The following is a 22,748-nucleotide window of genomic DNA, read 5'->3' as shown; positions in this document are numbered from 1 at the left end:
GGTCGCATTTCATTGCATAGTCTCTTGCATCTGCAAAATATCCACTTTGTAACACCGTTGCTGTTGTACATTGGCCTCTAAACTGTCCACCATATGGCGAGTCATGGCATTGCGATAGTATGCACTGGTGAGTAGCATCTGGTATGCATAGGCGCAAAATCTGGTCTAATCCCCTCTTATAAAGATTTGGCTTGTCCCAATAATATGATTTACATTCATGTCTAAGCTGCTTCTTTTGGTGGTATGTGTAGTTCTCAGGAAATTGTTTGCAAACCAGAAAATTGACCACGTCGGCATACCATGGTAACTCTTCAATTTTAAACAGCTGATCATCTGGGAAAGTTCCGTACACCTTTGACTGGTTGCGGTCGACTTCTGGATTTTCTAATCTTGATAAATGGTCCGCAAACAGGTTCTTCATCCCCTTGCGATCAATGATTTCCATGTTGAATTCTTGAAGGAGGAGAACCCATCGAATCAACCTCGACTTCACATCTTTCTTTGTCATTAAATACTTGATTGTCGAGTGGTCAGTGTGAATAATCACTTTGGCTCCCAGCAGGTAAGCTCTAAATTTCTCTAAGCTCTTAATTTCTCCAGCACAAAGATCACCGCAAGCAATTCTTTTTCTGTGGTAATGTAATTTGTTTGGGCAAGGTTCAAAGTTCTACTTTTATATGCGGTAGGGTGTAGCATTGTTTTCTTCTTTTGTGCCAGCACCGCCCTAATCACATAACCGCTTGCGTCGCACATTAATTCAAAGGGTTGTATCCAGTCCGGTGTGATCAACACAGGTGTGGTTATTAATGCGTTCTTCAATATCTTGAACGCATTGAGCGTTTGTTCATCAAAATCAAACATTCTTTCTGCCTCTAGCAACGCACTCAATGGTCGCACAATCTTTGAAAAGTCCTTCCTAAAATGTTGATAAAAGCTTGCATGCCTCAAGAAGTTCCTGATAGCCTTCACATTTGTTGGAGGTGGGAGCTTTTCAATCGCCTCAATCTTTGCCTTATCCACTTCCAGCCCCTCATTGGAGACTTTGTGCCCTAGCACAATACCTTCCTTCACCATGAAGTGGCACTTCTCCCAGTTCAGCGTAAGGTTCGTCTCTTCACATCTCCTCAGTATCTTCTCTAGATTATTGAGACAGACTTCGTATGTTTGCCCGTACACCGAGAAGTCGTCCATGAAAATTTCTACCGAATCTTTAAGATACTCAGAAAATATGGCCATCATACACCTCTGCAATGTACTCGGCGCATTGCATAAGCCGAATGGCATGCGTCAAAACGAAAATGTTCCATAGGGGCAGGTGAATGTTGTTTTCTCTTGATCTTCAAGAGCAATCATGATTTGGTTGTAGCCTGCATATCCATCCAAAAAGCAAAAGTAATCATTTCCTGCTAGGCGGTCTAGCATTTGATCAATGAAAGGTAGAGGGAAAATGATCTTTCTTCGTCGCCGCATTCAGTTTACAGTAGTCCATGCATATCCGCCACCCAATGACGGTCTTTTTTGGTATTAGTTCATTATTTGCATTTGGGACTATCGCCATCCCTCCTTTCTTTGGCACAGATTGCACAAGGCTGACCCACGTGCTATCGGTTATTCGATAGATAATCCCTACGTCCAACCATTTGATTATCTCCTTCTTCACGACCTCCTTCATCGCAAGGTTTAGTCTGTGTTGATGTTTGATCGATCCTTTTTTATTTTCCTCGAGACATATCCTATGCATGCAATATGGGGGGCTAATTCCTTTAATGTCTGCTAGCGTCCAGCCTATTGCTTTTATGTAATTTTTCAGGATGCTCAGCAGCGCATGCTCTTGATCTTCTTGAAGTGCAGAGGAAATTATCACTGGTAGGGTTTCATTTTGCCCCAAATAAGCATACTTCAGGTGGTTTGGCAAGGTTTTTAGTTCTACTGTCGATGGTTGTTCCAAGGATGGTTTTTGTGTTTTTCTCTCATCATTCATCGTCAGTTTTCTTTCTTTGGTTGTTGTTTCTACGATCGCATTGCAGGTTACTACGGATGCAGTCGCATCCTCTCTTTCATCTTCCTCTTCAGACTTTTCTTCTTCATACAAAATAGGTTTATTTTTCGAATCTGTAAGGTCTTCTTCTTCCGAATGTTTCATGGCTCTGATAATATCAAACCTAATCTTCTTTCTGTTCACGCTCAGTGTGATTTCTCCCTTGTACACATCAATTTGAGCACGACTAGTGGATAAAAATGGTCATCCCAGAATGATGGGTACATCCTTGTTCGCTTCATAATGAAGGATGATGAAGTTTGTCGGTAAGATAAATTTTTCAATCGAGAGAAGGACATCTTTCACCTTCCCTTCTTGATGAACAAGAGACCTGTTAGCTAGCTGGAGAGTCACCATCGTGGGCGCCAGCTACCCCACATTCAGCTGTTTAAAAATCAAAAGGGGCATTAAGTTGATACTGGCCCCAAGATCGCAAAGCGTTTGACCAATGTATAACCCGTCGATTGAGCAAGGTATTGTGAAATTTTCAGGGTCTCGCATTTTTAGTGGAATTATGGTTTTTGAACTTTGTATCAATGCAACCGTTGCGAACTTACCTGTGCTCCTTTTCTTCGTTACCATGTCCTTCAGAAACTTCACATACTTTGGCATTTGTTCGATTGCTTCAGTGAAAGGGATGTTGATATGTAATTGTTTCAGCATGTTCATGAAGCGATGATATTGCACTTCATCATTTTTCTTCTTCTTAAGTATCTGGGGGAATGGTGGCAGCTGTATTTTCACGAATCATTGCTCTATCGGCTTAGAAGTGGACACAATATCCGATTCCATTGTCTCTTGTTCTTCTGGTTCCTCTTGAGTAAACAGGGTCTATGGTTCCATCGCAACTGAAGCAGTCCGGCTTGGCTCATTTTTCTCTCCCGCCACTGCCTTTCAACTTCGCAAAGTCACAACTTGACATTGCTACTTTCCTGTACTCCCTGGGTTGTGTGGGAGCTCTGTTGAACTCAGCAATGCCTCTTGCGGTCTACTTTTGAGTTCGCCCGCAATCTATCCTATCTGAATTTCAAGATTGCGGATAGACGTCGCTTGATTATGGAGTACTGTTTCATTCTTCCCAATATATTGCTTTAGTAAGCTCTCCAAAGATGAAGATTGCAGTGCCTGCGAACTACTAGCTTGATTTTGTTGCCGACCGTTTGTTCACGAGAAAAATCCCGATGGCCCTTCCTTTTGCGCCATTGGTTGAAAATTTTGTTGTTGATTTTTCCATGTGAAGTTGGGGTAGTTTCTCCACCCACGGTTGTAAGTATTGGAAAAAGGATTATTCGTCACAAAATAAACAGACTGTGGGTTCCTCGGACACTCTTCCATTGGATGGCCTTCTCCACAAGTGGCACAACATACGCTCATTTGATCGATTATGTTGACCTGCCTCCTATGCGTTCTTGGGCTGCTAATTGTGATTCCTTGTATTAAATTTATCATCGCATTCATTTGGTTTTGTAGGGATGCGATGGTCCCATTATTTGCGTCACTATCTTTAATTCTTAGTCGTTGATCGCTTACTCTGCAGTTTTCATGATTCTAAATGCGATCAAGTATATTCTTAGCCTTGTCGTAAGTTTTGTCGAGAAGACCTCCGGCTGTTGCCATATTGGCAGTCGTCTGCGATGCAGGGTTCAAACCGAGGTAAAAAATTTCCATTTGGAGGCAATCGGGTAAGCCATTGTGCAGACAATCTCGCACTAGTCTTTTAAACCTTGCCATGGTGTCACTGAGCGATTCGTCGATATCTTGTTCAAAATTAGTGATAAGCTTCCAACGTCTTACGTTCTTTGTCGAGGGGAAGTACTTCTTCATGAACTTTTCAACTACTTATTCCCACGATGTGATCTCCCCTGGTTCGAGAGAATAAGCCCATTTTCATGCTTGGTCACAGAGCGAAAATGGGAACAACGTTAATCGAACCTCCTCAGCGGAGATGTTTGGGAACACAAACATATTGTAGATTTCAAAAACACTCTGGAGGTGGGCGTGCGAATCCTCGCCACACCTACAGCCAAACTGTCCGGTAGTCTGAATCATCTATAGCATAACCGGTTTCATCTTGAACCTTGATCCGTCCAGGGCTGGCCTCATGATTCCTTGTGAGAAATCGTAAAGGTTGGGCGACACATAGTCTCGGATGGGCCTATTGCGGTCATTTTCCAAGGGAATGGGGTTCGCCATGATATTATTTGCATTTCCTGCTCTATCTTCTGGTTGCTCTGCCATGTTGGGATTTCTCTCTTGTTGTTGATGTAGGCGGTTGTCTCTTCTTCTTCTTCGGAAAATTCTCTGAATCTCTTAGTCGTAATCAGGCTCAGGAACTTTTCCTTCGCTCATACGATGCCCGCTTCTTCCCTTACCAAATGAGAGGCGATGCACAATGATGGAAAGCTACAAAGAAAATCAAAAAGTTACCGTTAGTACAATATGTACTGCCATAGTCCCCGGAAACAACGCCAAAAACATGATGCGTTGTGAATATGATGAAGTAATGATGTATATTTCGATGGTGGTGTATGCGTTGCACATGAAAGTTTTCCTAGTAAAATCCAAGTATAAATCCTACTAGGTTGTCTGGTAAGCCTAGGGTCGAACACAGGGACTATGGAGACAGTATACGATGGTAAATTCTGATTCCCTTGTGGTAACAATCAAAACAATAAGTTGGTTGGTATGTATGTTTAAAATATAAATACTATAAGGTGGAATTGAGGAAAGAGTTGATAACAGAGAAAGTTACAATGAGTATGGGGGGAACGTGTTGAGTAGGGATTTAGCCAACACTTCCTAAGATTTTGTTTAAGCTATACGATCATGCTACACACACACAATAGCAAATCATCTTCCAATGCAAATGCCATAGTTCATATTTTTACGACGCATGCGATGTATACAATGATGTCGATATGACTTATTCCCAAGTCTCTATTCTTGTCTATGTGATGATGAATGATGCACACATACATAAGATGACCGCATACTATCATATCCTATCTCTAGGGTGTATGCGATGCGTTAATAGCAAACAGAACTTATTCCTAAGTTTCTATCTCTTGCTTATGCGATTCTAATCTAACTCTCCCGAGCCTAGATTCTAATCTGACTTTCCCAAGCCTAGATTCTATCCTTAGACCACCCTCCCAAGCATCTCTAAAGAACGAATGACGCATACATAATACAAGATGATCGCATAAAGTGAAGATTTCAGGTTATGCTAGCTAAGTGCTTCTCAACCCATTCGTAAGTTTAGTTACTCATGCGTAATGTAAAGAGAGTGAATAGATATAGAGATGCAAATTCCATTTTATAAATAAAATTAGAATACAGAATGACAATGGAAAGTAAGGATAGTGAGCCTGGTAGCAATGTCTTGCTTCCCAAGGCTTTTACATTGTGTTTTTCTCTACTCTTCCCAAAAGAATGTTCTTGCTTTCGCAAGAGTCAACCCTCTTTCCGTTCTCAATGCTTTCGGCACTCTCTCGAGCAAACCAGGAACGTTCTTCCAGTGTCTTCTCTCTTCATTCACCTCCGCCTTCTAAGTATAAAAATTACAGACTACGACTATCTATTATCTCATTGTATATGGCGAAAGAGAACTCCAAAAATTCTGAACTGCTCAACTCCAACTAACTCCTTCGAATGAAGGTGACCTTCGGTATTTATAGAGCTTCAGGGTGAAGGGCTTTTCTCTCGAATGATTGCAATGATGGGAAGTCATTAATTCTTCTTCTGATGCACCGATTAAAATTCACTGAAAAGTTGAGTGTACTTGCTACAGTGTGTCATTAACGGCTTCTCAACTTAATTCAGATTTGACCGTCATCAGCTTTCCGTCCCATTGTGATTTATTAAGCCTTCACCTTGATGCGCCATCTCTATGCGACCACTTTTTTTAGCAGATCTTCGCGAGCGCATATGATCGCATAACTTTGCGGTCACAATCTTCTAATGCACTCGGACGTTGAATTCCTTGAATCGCAATTCTACCTTGCGCCAACCCATTTTTCTGCACAAAATACGTAAATTAGCTGCTTTAATGCGATAGGCGCATGCAATCGCAATGTTCTCAACTTAATGCTTTTAGACACGATTTTTCATATTTTTACCGTCGCAGTCCTACATTGTTTTATATCTTTGCATTGTAATAGCGTGCATATCTGCTCGTTATCAGCCATTATGAGAAGTCTAGGCAAGATAAAGGCAATTGAAAATTTTAGAAATCATTAGTTTATGCTTGAGAACAAGCATTGTTTTAAATTTGGGGGTGTGATAGCTTATAGAAATACAAGTTATTAAAGCTCAAATTATCAAAACAATGATAGAAGGCGATAGTAAATAGGCAATATTATGATTGAACGCACCAAATTAAAAGCAAAATCGCAATCGTTAACACTCATCGCATAAAAGCAATTAAACTGAGTTAATCTTGTATTTCTGTGCAGGAACAAGGCAATAGCGTGATGTCCTGAGTTGGCGATCCAATGGTATTTCAAAGACGTACACGTGATGACCTTACATAAAGGCGGTGACCTAATGTGATAAAACGTGATGGGACGTGAAGCTGATAGCAGTCAAATCAGAAATTCAGTTGGTAGCCATTGAAGACCATACCATTTTAAATCCATTGAACCTCCGGTGACCATCAGAAGGCGCGACAGGGTATAGAAATTAATGCTGCCCATCCACGCAATCATTAGTGAGATGAAGAACTGTTTTTTTTTTTTTTTTTTTTTAAGTCTATAAGTACTATTCAATGCTACCAAACTAGGCACGAATTAATTTCAGGAGGTCGAGAGACTATTGAAACAACACAGAAGAAAAATACCATCCCACACCTAAACGATTTGAGAGCAAGAGTTTACAAATTAGAGAAGAATTGGAGTGCTAAAAGCCGTGTAAACGCCAGAGGAAGCAAGACACTGCTTACCTGGCTTAACATTTACATCATCTATTGTTTTGTACTTGAGCATTTTATTTGCAATAATGGAGATTACATTTCAATCTATGTTCATTCTTTTCACGTCATACATGAATAGTTCAATTTTTAAATTAGTTGAGAAGTACTTAGGTGAAAGGACTAGGCTTTTATCAACCCTCTGCTTCTTTTGCTGAGGGCCTTCAGTAGCTGCAGACTTGGAAGGCTACCGCTTTTGAGGAGTCATAAATGGGCCTTCTTCCTGCAGTGGCAATCTCATCGATCTACGCAAGGACTTGTCTGTGAGCACGACCTTGACTGCCACGTCCTCTTCTTCTTCAAACCATCCTTGCACCACACGTAGCTCTGTAATGAGCGATGGGAAGAACAACTGCCCCTTTAGTCTGAGAACAGTGTCAAAATTTGGTCGGCGATCATCTTTCCAACATTGATTGGGATGCGACGCATAATGCAATAGATCGTCATGACTATTTCCCATGAAGTGGTGTGGTTGTGAGTTTTTGGCATCAATTTCCGCTTGATGAAGTAAAGCCACACATTGGCTTTAGGTTTCAAGTCGTGAGGTGATAGCATCTTAACTCCATTGACAGAAATGCTCAATTTCTTTCCGGGTAATGCTACCAACTTCAAGGCCTTTTTTTGCTCCTCAGCGGTGGGGTTTTCAATGATTTGGTTTCCTTCAGTGTCACCAGTGTCTTTTAAATTGAAAATTCTATTAATCTTTGAGATGCCAAACCCGATTGAGGCATCCCCAATGTCAACCTTATAGCGCCCCGAGTGGGGTTTCCCTTCATAAAATGCAGTAACTGTGGTTGACTTGACCGTCTTCGCTCCCATGTAAAAATTATGCCATCCCAACGCCTCGATCGTCTGTGCGATGAAGTCAGGGAGAGGCGATGCGGATGGCAGAAAACCCATCTCCATCAGGATCGAGGGTCTCTTCGTTGGCACCATTTCTTCCCCTAGGGGTGCCTTACCCTTGTTCTCTCTTCGCTGTTTGTTTCTCTGGTGCCTTATCTTCTTCTGCTGCGCTATTTCAAGCACCTTTTTCCTTAGCCTTTTTTGCTTACGTTCTTTATGGCTAATGCTTAGTGCGCTTTCTTTTCTTTTGGCCAGCTCACCTTTCCCTGTCACTTTCTTCCTACATTTCTCGCTCAAATTCTTTCGCGGCCCGTTCTATACTGTCCAAGGATTTTTTAGGTTGGGGTAGCGGACATTCTAACTCCTCATCGCGTAGTTCATAATGAAATTCAGTTGCGACGATGAGTGCTGACGCATCCTTCCGAAGGTTTTCGAGACCTTCACGTACTTTCTTTTCTTTTTTCTGAAACTCCTTGGCCAATGCCTCAGGAGATGAGGCTACACCACCAGAACGACTACTTTTCTTAGGTTTCTGATTTCTTGAGTTCGCTTAGTTAATGACTTCCTCAATAAGTTGCACGAGTGGTTTGAGGGTTTGAAGGATATCACCATAAACCTCGCGTTCATTTCTTCGTCTAACCTCGCTTGCAGTGGAAAGGTCTTGAGGGTTTTGGCCATGTGATGAGGAGGACTGCTAAAAGGCAGTGGCTAAGACGATTAGGGTAGGAGCGAATGGATGGGCAGAAGACACCGTAGCTGGTGGCGCGTATGTGGGTGGTAGGGCGGTTGGGAAGGCAATGGGCTGCTACAAAGCCATTGATGAGACAACTTCGTATGTGGAACCTGGGTTAGATGGATGGGTTGAGGTCCCTACTCTTGTTGCTTGCCATTTGGAAAGGATATTGCCAGAATCTGAATGGAATGATGGTTGGAAAGGGTATGCTAATTTGTCGGAGGTTAGAGGGCTCGAAAGTTTTGAGAACAGTGAAGGTGAAACGTTTGAATAATGGGGGAGGGAGGGTTAAATAGACCAGGAAGGAGAAGGGATGGGGGTTTGTGCAAACCCTAATCATCACCTGACACGACATTAAATGAGGTGACACTTTTTGACGTCTTTTCAGTCTCCAGAGGAGACGTACGATTTCCTTACCTGCGATGGGCTGATATTGTAATTGCGAAGAATTGGGCTTTTCCAAATGCTCAATTGATCGCGTGTTTTTTTAAGCCCATCACATCACTCCATCGTACCAGTCCATTGTGATTAAAATGATGCAATCAAAAGGATAGAATGAGGTACGAAGTTGAAAAAGAGTTGATAGTCATATAAAGTAGTAAATATGCAGAAAGTAAAATAGATTAAGAAAGAAAACAAAAGGATACACAAAAGGATATACTTCGTCCCTAATGAATGTATATCGCTTATCATCGCAGGGACTGAGTGTTTCTTCACTATTCTGGCTTACTCAAGTCAATGGAGGTTTTCTCACACTGGAAATCCCTTCCATGATACAGCTTTATTCTCTGTCCATTCACTTTAAATGTGGTGGTCCCATCTTCATTGGTCAATTCAACTGCTCCACGTTGGAATAATACATCCTTGATTTTTAACTCTCGGACCAATGTAACTTCAATTTTCCAGGAAAGAGACGGAACCTGGAGTTGAACGGTAATACCCTTTGACCTGCCTTGAGGTTTTTCTCACAAAGATGCTTATCATGCCATCGCTTGGTGCGTTCTTTGTAAATTTTGGAATTCTCATACGCTTGTAATCTCCACTCGTCCAGCTCATGTAGTTGAAGTTTTCTCTCTTCTCCTGCAACCTTTGGATCAAAGTTGAGTTTCTTAATTGCCCACATTGCCTTATATTCTAGTTCCAATGGTAGATGACAGTGCTTTCCACACACCAATGCATATGGTGACATGCCGATGGGTGTCTTATAAGCAGTCCGATATGCCCACAAGGCATCATCTAGTTTCATGGCCCAATCCTTCCGCGATGGGTTCACCATCTTCTCTAAGATTGACTTGACTTCTCTGTCAGAAACCTCTGCTTGCCCATTTGTTTGATGGTGATATGTTGTGGCGATCTTATGGTGGACATTATATTTGATCAACAGTTTACTAACAATGTGATTCACAAAATGGGTCCCTTTGTCGCTTATTATGGCACGTGGAGTGTCAAAACGAGTAAAAATGTTTTTCTGTAAGAACTTAGAGACTATTGTCGCATCGTTTGCAACGCATGAAACAACTTCAATCCATTTGGATACATAGTTGACAACCAAGAAAATGTATTTATGACCATTTGACGATGGAGATGGTCTTATGAAATCTATTACTCAAACATCGAATAGCTCCACCTCCAGAATGATGTTCATTGGCATTGCATCTTTTTCTGAAATGCTTCCAGTGCGTTGGCACTTGTCGCATTTCATGGAGTAACTTATATGTCTTTAAACAGAGTGGGCTAGTAAAACTCACATTTCAAAACTTTCATTGTCATGCATTGTCCGCGAAAATGCCCTCCATATGGTGATTCATGACATTGAAACAATATGCAATGGAAAGCAGTTTCTGAAACCCAAAGTCTTAATATCTTGTCTGGTCCCTTTTTGTAGATATTTAGATTTTCCCAGTAGTAAAATTTGCATTCATGTATGAGCCTTTTCTTTTGATGGGATGTGTAGTTTTCAGGAAATTGTTTGCAGACCAAGAAGTTGACAATATCCGGATACCAGGGTAGAAATTCTTCAATCTTAAGAAGCTGCTCATTAGGAAATGAGGCGTTCACCACTGATTGGATGCGATCCACTTCTAGATTTTCTAATCATGATAGATGGTCAGTGACCTTATTCTATGTTCCCTTTCGGTCGATTATTTCCATATCAAATTCTTGGAGTAAGAGAACCCATCGAATTAGTCTAGGCTTCACAGTTTTTTTGTCATCAAATATCTTATCGCGGAGTGGTCTGTGTGGACTATCACTTTTGACCCCAACAAATAGGGTCTGAATTTTTCAATAGCAAAAATCACCGCTAAAATTTCCTTCTCGGTAGTGGTGTAATTTTCCTACGTGGAGTTTAGCGTCCTGCTACCATATGCGATGGGGTGTAAAATTGTCTTTACTTTTTGTGCCATGACTTCCCCCATCGCATACCCACTGGCGTCGCACATCAGTTCAAATAGCCTTGCCCAATTAGGTGCGATCAGAATTGGTGCTTTAGTCAAAGCGTCTTTTAGTGTTTTGAATGCAATGAGGCAGTGATTCAAAATCAAAGGGTCTATCAGCTTCCAACAACGTATTCAAAGGTCGAGCGATTTTGGAAATGTCCTTCACAAACCTTTTGTAAAACCTTGCGTGCCCTAGGAAACTCCTCAAAGCTTTCACATTCGTTGGAGTTGGATGTTTTTCTACAGCTTCAATCTTTGCTTTGTCCACCTCTAACCTATTCCTTGAAACCTTATGCCCTAGTACAATTCCTTCCTCGACCATAAAGTGACACTTTTCCCAATTCAACACTAGATTTGTTTCTTCACATCTTTTCATTATTTTCTCCAAGTTTTGCAAATAGATTTCATATGTTTGTCCATAGACTAAGAAGTCATCCATAAAGATTTCAACCGAGTCTTCAAGGTACTCGGAGAAGATCGCCATCATACACCTTTGAAATGTACTGGGTGCATTGCACAATCCAAAAGGCATGCGACAAAAGACGAATGTTCCATATGGACATGTGAACGTGGTCTTTTCTTGTTCCTCTGGTGCAATCATAATTTGGTTATAGCTTATGTTGAAGGATCTCAAAATGAGAATTCCATGAGTGGGTTTAAATCACTTCGATTTTCATAGTGACCGGAATATAAACGAAATACATTCTAAATTAACAGTTATGCATAATAAAACTCAACAACAGCATGCTTAGTATACAATAAAGTATAGAGAAGGGGTTCATTACAAGAGGAAGACGATCTTCGAATATATGAACCCACAGTAGCGGAAGAACTCCATCGATCTACCAGCACCCCGGCGAGTCTCTCGTCTGATACTGCACGATCCAAACGTATACGAATAAGGAGTTGGGGACAACACCACCAATAGGGAGACCCAGGTATCCTCGGTGTCAAAAACCCAGAGAGTGGGCTCTGGTGAGTTTGGTAGAAGACGAAGGAGAAGAAATCATGTAGACGACAAGCGTGCACTAGAAGAACTTCGCTATCACATAGCGGGGACGCTTATCGTATAGTAAAACTACACAATCGTTTCGGAAAAAATGGACGATCGTTTAGGAAACTGGTACACAGATCGTTTAGGAAACGCGCGAGTTAGACGATCGTTTAGACAACTGAGAATGTATCGTATAGGCTCTCGGCGATCAGTCTTTCGCGATTTCTTTAGGGCGCAGGCTAACTTTTGCACGACTTAATTGTTCCAAAAATTGAAAACGATTTTCAACTTCTTTCCCGCCGGTTACCTTAACCCTCGTGGCCCACGTTCCCACTTACAAACGTGAAAATTGGTTAATTATTAAATAATTAATTAATTTATTTAATAAATATAATCATATTATATTTATATCCTATAGTTTGATATCATATATCTACTATAGTATTTTTCCTATATTTGATATAAATCATATTTATATCTAATTTCCTCCAAAATAATGTATCTCACACATTTAGCCAATTATATCATATATAATTAGCCATTCTAATTATATCATATATAATTGTACTTCCTCTTGTAAATTTGAACATTTCAAATTAACCCAAACATTGGTTCTCGACTTTATCCAAGCTACCTCGGTGACCTAGTGGACCTGTGGCTCGAAGCTCCAACGGTACGTGAATAGCTGACTAAACTCTTTAACCACGAGATTCACCATCCGTTAACTGTCAGTGATTCCACTAAAGACCAACAGCTGAACTATTTATACCATAGATATATTTATGTGTCCATTGGATATAACCAATCATGAGTATGATGACCATTCACAGATGCTCATAAGTACAGCTGGGCTAATTTACCATTTTTCCCCTGTAGTTACATCTCACTCCTTAACTACCACTGATTCCTCTAATGAACAATACAACATAGTCCAACTATGTGTGAACACCTCTCGGGCCAGGAGAAGGTGTGTGGCGCCACATAGTTCAAGCCCCAGAATCAGCCCTTAAGGGAGCCATCTATCTACTTACCTCTGCCTCGGGGAAGGAGTGAATTCCATCTTGTGTAGCTGAGTTCCCAGCTCCAAAATCAGACGAATCCCTAAAATGGTAGGTTTGAATCGGCAAACTGGCCACTCGCACCCATACAAATCGAAGGACCGTCCTCAATGCAGGAGTTCCCAACTCACTCAGGATTGAGGTCATGTTACCTATGGTCATCCTAGTGAAATGAAGTCTATGTCATGAACAATGTTATATAAGGAGACATTAACACTTCATGGTCAGGTCTTATACAAACTCTTTGTACAGGACGCCCCCGCTCGCATGTCCCCAACACGAATGATCAGGATCAAACCATCTATGACAAGTCACAACACTTATGACCATTCCACAAAGCGGGCCACGTTCGTAGCTTTACCAGGATAAAGTTTCCCTCCTTTATCCATATACTACAGACCATTTTGGTTATCACTCAAGACATGATCCACTTGTATGTCACCACATATGCTTGAGTCACATACAGATAACTATGGATTTTATGTTTATGGTTTGTGGTAAAGCAACTAAAACAAGTAAATGAGCAAAAAAGACAAGATGTGAAGTAAATATCATATATTAACAATCACAAGTGTTCGTGTGTACTGTTTACAAACTACAGAACACGAGACTTTAGGGCATCAATCCCAACAATTTCCCACTTGTCCTAAAGTGAAGTAGGGTGTACAATAAAAAAAATAGTACAAAACAATAAACTAGGGCACATTAAAGACCAGTATAATAAAATCTCCCACTTGCCCTAGTTCACCCGCAGGCAATCCTGTAGACCCATGCTCCATAGGTGACCCTCAAACACTGTAGTCATGAGAGCCTTCGTAAACGGGTCAGCAACATTGTGCTCCGAAGCGATCTGCGTGACAATCACGTCCCCTCGATGCACTATCTCGTAGATCAGATGATACAATAGAGGGTAATGGGTCTAGACATATCTGGAACAACTTCCAGGTCTATCAAGAACTTCCTGAGCCAGACGACCTTCTTAGTAGCTTTGTAAGCCGCTACGTACTCTGCCTCCATAGTGGAGTAGGCAATGCACCCCTGCTTAGTGCTTTGCCACACTACAGCTCCCCCGTTAAGAGTGAAGACTAACATTGATGTGGACTTGCGAGAGTCCTTATCAGTCTGAAAGTAAGAATCTGTGTATCCTGTAAGGATCAAATCCCTAGAACCATACACAAGTATGTAGTCCCTCGTTCTCCAAAGATACTCGAAGATGTTCTTCACTATGGTCCAGTGACCCTGGCCTAGGTTAGACTGATACCTACTGACTATACTCACAGCGTAGCAGATGTCTGAATGAGTACAGAGCATTGCGTACATCAAACTGCCAACGGCAGACGCATATGGGACCCGTCTCATCTCCTCAACCTCTTGAGGTGTCTTAGAACATATTTCCATAGACAAAGTGACTCCATGCCTGAACGACAATAGGCCGCTTTTGGAGTCCTGCATCGAATGCTTGAGCAACATCTTGTCAATGTATGATGCCTGAGATAGTGCTAGTACTTTGTTCTTACGATCTCGAAAAATCTGGATCCCTAGAACAAACTGAGCCTCTCCCAAATCTTTCATTTGGAATTGGGTTGCTAGCCAGTTCTTAACTGTAGTCAGTAGATCTACATCATTTCTAATGAGTAGGATATCGTCTACATACAACACTAAGAGGACTACTGAAGCGTTGATGATCTTCTTGTAGAAACAAGGTTCATCAACATTTTGGTCAAAGCCATACGACATAATCGCAGCATCAAATCATATATTCCAAGATCGAGACACCTGTTTCAATCCATAAATGGACCGATTCATTTGGCAAACCTTTTTCTCTTGACCTTGGGCTATTAATCTGCTCCATCTAAATGATCTCCTCAAGATTGCCATTCAGAAAGGCCGTCTTGATGTCCATTTGCCAAATCTCATAATTATAATAAGCTGCAATGGATAGAAGGATGCATATCAATTTAACATGGCAACAGGTGAGAAAGTCTCCTCATAGTCGACTCCCTCTACCTGGGTATAACCCTTTGCCACAAGTCGAGCCTTAAAGGTCTGTACCTTCCCATCAGCACCCCGTTTGCGCTTGTAGATCCATTTACAACCTATAGGGCGAACCCCATCAGACTGACCTACAAGATCCCATATTGAGTTGAAGTACATTGACTCCATCTCGAGATCCATGGCCTTGACCCATTCATCTCAGTCTATATCCTCCATTGCCTTCTTATAAGACAACGGATCCTCAACTTCGCCATCTGCTACCATAGTAAGGATTTCCGTCAAACCTAGATAGCAAACAGGTGAGTTCGCAACCCTCCCACTACGTCGAGGTTCCCTCAACTCTTGAGGTGGAACCGACCTATTGAATGAACTCCCATCAACAACTGTTTATAATGTAGCTGACACTTCAAAAAATCTTGTTGAAGTTTCAGAAGTTTCATTGGAAAGCTCACATAACACGACATTGCTTCGTGGACTGTGCTCCCTCATATGATCCTCCTCTAGGAAAGTCGCATTTGTTAAAACAAACACCCTATTTTCCGTTGGATCATAAAAATAACCTCCTCGTGTACCTTTGGGGTAGCCTACAAAGAGGCATAACCTTGACCGTGGTTCCAAGTTCTTGGGATTAGCCTCAACCACATGTGCAGAGCAACCCTAAATGCGAAAATGACGTAAACTAGCTTTATGCTCATTCCACAACTCCAGAGGTGTTCTTGCAACACTCCTGGAGGGAACATAATTGAGTATGTACACCGTAGTCTCCACTACGAAACCCCAAAACGAGTCCGGTAAGGAAGCGTAAGTCATCATTGAATGGACCATGTATAACAAGGTCCTATTTCTCCTCTCCGCTACACCATTCTGATGAGGTGTACTAGACGCTCGAAGTTGGGAAACGATTCCATGTTCTGTCAAATAGTCCTAGAATGCGGAGTCCAAAAACTCTCCACCTCGATCTGATCGAAGTGTTTTAATCCGTCTATTTAATGTGTTTTCAACTTCAGCCTTGAACTTTTTGAACTTTTCAAAGGATTCAGACTTCTGTTGCATAAGATAAACATACCCGTACCTGGAATAATGATGACATGCAGAAATGCATGTCATCTTATGCCTTTTACTTAGAATTATGAGGGATGTTAAGCGGAATATGCGGTAATTATGTTAGGAATTCACGAGAAATTGAGCTTGAGGTATTCAGCATTAAGAATCTCAGCTAACTCATTATTATGCGTTATTATGCGTTCAATGTTCTATGTTGTAGCTAACGCAAGAAGTGGACGCAAATGCAGAAACCGGACTACCACATAGGCCACCACATGTGTAGAAATCTCCATCGCAAAGGCGAACGTGTTCGATTAATGCATGGATATTATGGTAATCAGCCGTATGTGTCCATTGCATAGGAGTTGGGATCGTCAAGTGATTACGGTCATCATGTAGAAGTTGCAGTATTAAGCGAATGCGGTCACTGAATGATTGCGGTTACACGGTAACGCATACTAATGGGATCAACGCAAGGTTGGTGGAATGAATGCATCAACGCATCTACCTCGAGAAAATAAAAAGATGATGTTGACATTTCACCTACCATGCCGTTGGCAGCAGAGGCTCAGAAAGGACTAAACGCGCCGAATGTCAGAATCATAACAGTCCATTAATGTTGTCGGCGATCCAAGCTCTATATAAAGAAGCCGATGAGCAGAATTCCAACTTGTCCGGGGATTACCTCTGCAACCCATGGTTTCCCCTATGATCCAAACAATGCATGAGAAGAAGCTTGAGAGTTCTTCACCTCCTTCCTCCATTCCGAGTGATGACCGGAGCCTTCGACTGGAGCTAGATCTCAGTAGAGTCAACTCCACTGCACATCCATGGAACCACCGGCAACCTTGATGCACATCTACTGGAAGCAAGTCTTTGCTTCCAATTGGTCATTTCATTTTCCTTTTTTTCTTATATTGTATTGTATATAATTTGTGATTAAGGAATTAATACATTTTGTGTTCAATGCATTTATGTATTTCCTTCAACTCCATCTCCACCTCCTTTACTCAGCATCTTTAACTTCATTGCATCACTTAGTGAGATTGCTAGAGTATCGCATACTTAGTCATGTAGATTAGGGATATGAAGCATGTAGCAAACCACCGGAAGGTGTGAGTTGTGTGAGTATGTGAAAAAACCTTATTTGCTTAGTGTGAAGCTGAAGCACGCTTGTCCATGAGTAGAGTCAGCAACAACTAACTGCCCGGGAAGGTAAGTGGTTGGTCACATTAAGCAATGTAAGCAAATATTCACTAGGAATAGGAATAATCTTACGTTAGCCAAGTGCATGTGGTTACCTTGTCTTGTGTATGCATCCATTGCACCTTTAGAACTACTCGAGAGAGAGTCTAAAGAAAGAACATAACTCGAGAGAGCTAGGTTAGAATCGATGATCGGAAGGGCTAGGTTAGGTTTGCATAGGCAAGAATGGGGAACTTAGGAATAAGCTCCGTTTGCTATCACACAGCGTATGCACCCTATGGATAGGATATTTCATGCGTCCAGGAAGTAGGATATGGTGGTGATATGCAGCCATCACGCTCATGCGGCGAAAGCACTTGAGCGGGTTATAGGGGTTTAAGCTGGCATAGGCTTTTCAACACTTTCGCATATCCACCGCATACGTTAGAGTTAGGCTCAAGTGTGTTTGCATGATCGCATGGCTTGTGTTGACTAGGGTTGCCCTTGCGGTCACTCTTAAGTATTGCAATGAAGACATCTCTGCATTTTATCTATCCTTCCATTCACTTGTTTCATGTCAAGAATTGTCGTGTCTCTACCTCTCATTCATACTCTCATTGCGTTGTTTGTTACTTAGAAGTAGGAGTAGTGTTAGCATAGCAACTGATAACTTGTAGAAATACAAGTTATTTATTCCACCTTATCTAGATATTGCGGCCAAAAGTTAGTAAATATGCGCCGATTGTATGAAGATTATCTTAGAATTACAATAATTATAAATGATCGCAATTACACCCACTAACACCATAAAAATGGAGGACAAGCCGAATTTTACTCTGTTTTGCAGGAAACCAAGTCACCGCTTGTGCTCAAGGCTCACGAGAAACTGATCAATGCATCTCTATCACATTGTGCCCGTCAATCAATAATGAAGGGACGATCATCGCAATGACGGCGTAATGTGACAGTCGATCCAGAGCTGACTTTCAACCGCATGCGGTAATAAAAACAACACCGTATGTAAATCCACGATCAAAAGATGCAACTGAGCAATGCAAAAGCGGAGGATTGAAACACGTGTACAACAAACGGTTATGTAGAATTGATGATTTGATTGCATAATAGAAGGAATAATATCCCTCCATCTTCAGAATTACCATAACCATCAGTAGGGACCACAAGGCCAAAGTCAAAGACCTGTACCTATAAATACCCCATAGATTTCAGAGAAAACTCATGCTACTTGATACGGGGCTAAGTGCTGCTAAACTGTTGAGAGAAAAGGCTGAGCTAAGTGCTTAAGTGAAGAAATCCGAGAAGAAGACGAGATAAGGCCGAGTGGTGAATCTCAGACCTATTTTGCCAAATACCCGATTGGAAGCTCTGTGCATAGATCTCTACTACCGGTGGAGCAAGCCTAAGAAGGAAGCTCTCCCTACCATTAAATCCATCCTATCCAGTAAACATATCTCCATCAAATCAGTGCCAAGACATTGGCACTTGTTTGTATCTGTTCTATCTCTTTCATCATTGTATTTCACTTTCTCTTTATCTTTTCATTCACACACCATGTATCAAACGCTTAATAGACATATTAAATGTTTTGATAGCTTTCATATACCATTCTCTATCTATTTTCGTTCCTCCTTTAATCATTTTCTCCATGATGTCTTTTTAATCCCCTGATAGTTAATACGAATCAAACAAGTACTTAATCTGTGTTAAAGGGTATAAAATGTGTTTAGCTAAGGCATGCTAGACGACATCTTCGCCTGTGAGAGCATAAGTGAAGATGCCATCCTGATCTATCGAGAGAGGGTTAGAAGAATGCGTTAACTAAACCGAGTAGTACTTCCAGTCATGGAAGCAACCTTGCATTCATTACGTTATTCTCTGTTTCACCACAGACATGTGGGAGCGTGGCCGATCACTGAAAGGTGTACGCCAAGAGAAGAGCGGAACAGTATTTCTAGCTTCAATGCAATTGAGAACTTGTGCTGTTTATATTATTTATCTTTCTCTTTCTATTATGTTCATAAGACTTGTAACCACATTCCACATTTTTGCATAACTTTCACAGCCAGCCTTGACCCCAGCATCTTGTAACATGAAGCCTGTATCTTGTATCATCTAGCTTAGGTTTATTGTATTTTATTTTATTAACGCATCTTTGCTGCTTTACTTTATTTTAGCGCAATTTATATACCTGACAAGCACATTTTTAAAGATTGAAAACCTGGTCGCATATATCATGAACATATCACAATAACCTAAAACAGTCCCTGAGTTCGACCTCGGATCACACCGAGAAACTTGGGGTGGAATTACACTTGGTTCCATCGTAAGGAAACTTGTGACAACGCATGGCATACTACGTGAACATCCATAATTAACGCATATCTAGCAATAGTATCGCATCATTTCGAGCATAGAACATCATCAATCATACCTATCAGCGATTCGTCAACAAGTTTATGGTGCCATTGCCAGGGACTGGTTAACGGTTAGTGTTGAATATTTTTATGTTATGTGCAGGATAGATCTCTTTGTACTAACTGTTCAACACGAAGAGCAGTCTGATGGCTTACGAGTGCTGGAGTGATCTGGTAATTCTAAGTGGACCCAGATATCAAGTGTATTCTTTGTGCAAAGTTTATCTGGGCGAAATTAATTGGTGAAGAAGTATGGCTGATGAGAATGTGGCACCTGCTGGAAACCAAAGGGGAGATTTGCCAGTGCAAGATCCCATTTTTCTTACTGCTGACCAGAACATCCCTATGAGGGAATATGCGGCGCCAAATTTCTATAATTTTTCACCAGGAATTTCAAGACCAGTAGTTGAGGGGAATGCAAGCTTTGAAATAAAACCTATTATGATACGAATGATTCATAATGTGGGACAATTCGGAGGATTACAGGGAGAAGACCCACATGCTCATTTGACAAATTTTGTAGACATGTGTAGCACATTCTCCATGTCTGGTGTAACTCAAGAAAGTATTAAACTATACCTATTCCCGTACACATTGTGGGATGAAGCAAAGAGGTGGGCTCAAGCATTAGAGCCAGACGAAATTAATGGATGGGAGCAGTTGGTTGATAGGTTCATGAATAGATTCTTCCCTCCATCTGTCAACGCAAAGAGGCGGAGGGAGGTTTTGAATTTCGAACAAAAGGGTTATGAAACCTTGAGCACCGCCTGGGTGCGATTCCTGAAGATAGTGAAGAACCGTCTACATATCGAGATTCATGATAGTATTTTGATGGAAACCTTTTACAATGGCCTAGACCAATCAACCAAGTAGTTGTCGATGCCTCCGCAGAAGGAGGATTAATGAATACGTCATATACGGAAGCGAAGAACATATTGGATCGCATCTCGCGACATTCTGATGAGTGGATTGATACCGGGCTTGAGGTAAGAGGTCGGGAGCAAGAAAGAGTAGAAAGGGTCGATGTGCCAACGGACACAATGAGCGCATTGGTCGAGCAAATGTCCACAATGACCTCACTCCTTCAGATGGTGGCTAATCAGCAAAGAACTCTCTCTCAAGGAACAACGCAAGTTAATGCGGTGACACATGTGATCGCAATGGATTGCACTCAATGGGGAGAGGTACATCCCGTAGACGTCTGCCCATGGAATGAACATCCCATATATGCTATTTATGATGAATCATTGGGCAACAACCACAACCCTGGTTGGTGGGGTCACTCAATTTTTGGTTTGGATGTGAATCTCAATCAGGAGGGCCATAGTTTCTATCAATTCAGTTATCAAGAGGATCGAGGCAACCCTCCAGTCTTCACTAATCCGGACTGCGGCCTAAGTAATTATCAAGGTACGCCACCCTGTGACCAACTGTTCGCATATGATACCTCTTGTAGTACCTCGTCTTTGGAAACATCATTAAAACATTATATTGAAAAGAGCGAGGCAATGAGACAATCGCAAGCTGATTCTTTTAAAGAATTAGAAGATCAGATAGATCAGCTTACAAAGGAATTAAAGAAGAAAGCGCCTGGTACGCAGTACGGAAACTCAGTAGTGTCGGTGCCAAGAGGTAAAGAACAATGTCATGCAGTGACATTGAGGAGTTGCAGAACGAAAGCCCCTATTATGTCGAATGTACCAGATGTGGTAACAACACCAGCAGATTTGACTGTTGATGATGACCAGTTACTTAATAACGGAAGCAGCACCAGTTCAGAAGTAAGATCATCTACAAAAGATAAAGCTCCTCAAGACATGAATTCTCAGTCAACCAACCTCCAGCTAATGACACACAGCAAGCACAGGACCTCGCCAAATAGCAAAGTGAATAAGAAACATGGCGGGATCCTCCACCTTTCCCGTCCAGGCTGAAAAAGAAAGACGATAGCAAGCAATTTCAGAGGTTTTTGGACGTTCTCCGACAGCTACACATTAATATTCCCTTGATAGAAGCATTAGAGCAGATGTCGAGTTATGTGAAATTTCTCAAGGATATTCTCGCCAACAAGAGAAACATTGGGGAAAATGAAACAGTTGCACAAACATATGAGTGTAACGCTCTGTTTCAAAACAATCTCCCTACTAAAGGGAAGGACCCTGGGACTTTTACATTTCCCTGCACCATATGAGGGAAGATGGTCGGAAACGCGCTATATGATTTAGGGGCAAGCATAAATTTGATGCCCTTGTCAATTTTTAAGAAGCTGGACATCGGCGAAGCAAGGCCAACCACGATCACATTACAGCTAGCCGATAGATCAATGAAGCTTCCTAAGGGCAAGATAGAAGATGTTCTCATGCAAGTGGACAAGTTTATCTTCCCAGCAGACTTTGTCATATTGAATTATGAGGCCGATAGAGAAATCCCTATCATCCTGGGATGCCCATTTCTTGCCACAGGGTGAGTGTTAATTGATGTGCAGAAAGGAGAGTTGACCATCCGGGTCGATGATCAAGAAGTAAAATTCGACATACTCAATGCGTTGAAGTTCCCAGGAGATATAGAGAACTGCCAATACATCGAAGAGCTACGGGAAGGACATTGGCACGAAACCCTGAAGGAGTTAGAGGAAGAAAATTGTGAAATCGGCGTAATAGTGGAAGAGGATTGCACCGCAATTCATGCAGAATCTAATTTTGAACCGCTCAAGTTATCTGAACGGACATTGCAGCGCATTAAGCAATCTTTAGAAGAGCCACCTGTGTTAGAGTTAAAGTCGTTGCCAGTGCACCTAAAGTATGCTTACTTAGGAAGTAACGACACATTACCAGTCATCATTTCTGCATCACTAAGTAAGGAGAAAGAAGATGCTCTCATACGGATCCTAAGAAATAATGAAAAAGCCTTAGGATGGACCTTGGCAGACATTCGAGGAATCAGTCCCTCGTATTGTATGCACAAGATTTGTCTGAAAGAAGGAAAGAATGAATCAGTAGAAAGGCAATGCCGCTTGAACCCT

At 41.5% G+C, this 22,748-nt stretch overlaps 1 protein-coding gene across 1 annotated transcript; it reads right to left on the bottom strand.

The window, feature by feature from the left end:
• Nucleotides 1-9,296: 9,296 nt before the first annotated feature.
• LOC120090586 (uncharacterized) lies at nt 9,297-9,856 on the bottom strand. Its single transcript, XM_090306926.1, has 2 exons — nt 9,609-9,856; nt 9,297-9,528 (listed from the first exon to the last, which is right to left on the bottom strand). Exons 1-2 carry the CDS (start codon nt 9,854-9,856, stop codon nt 9,297-9,299), a joined length of 480 nt encoding a protein of 159 aa, XP_090163052.1.
• Between the last annotated feature and the right edge of the window lie 12,892 nt (nt 9,857-22,748).

Source organism: Benincasa hispida, chromosome 11, assembly GCF_027475165.1.
Source record: "Benincasa hispida cultivar pf3 chromosome 11, pf3_genome.v1.1, whole genome shotgun sequence".
In the NCBI taxonomy this organism is placed as follows: Eukaryota; Viridiplantae; Streptophyta; class Magnoliopsida; order Cucurbitales; family Cucurbitaceae; genus Benincasa; species Benincasa hispida.
Note: the sequence above shows the minus strand (reverse complement) of the source record. Positions and strands in the feature narration are given on the sequence as shown.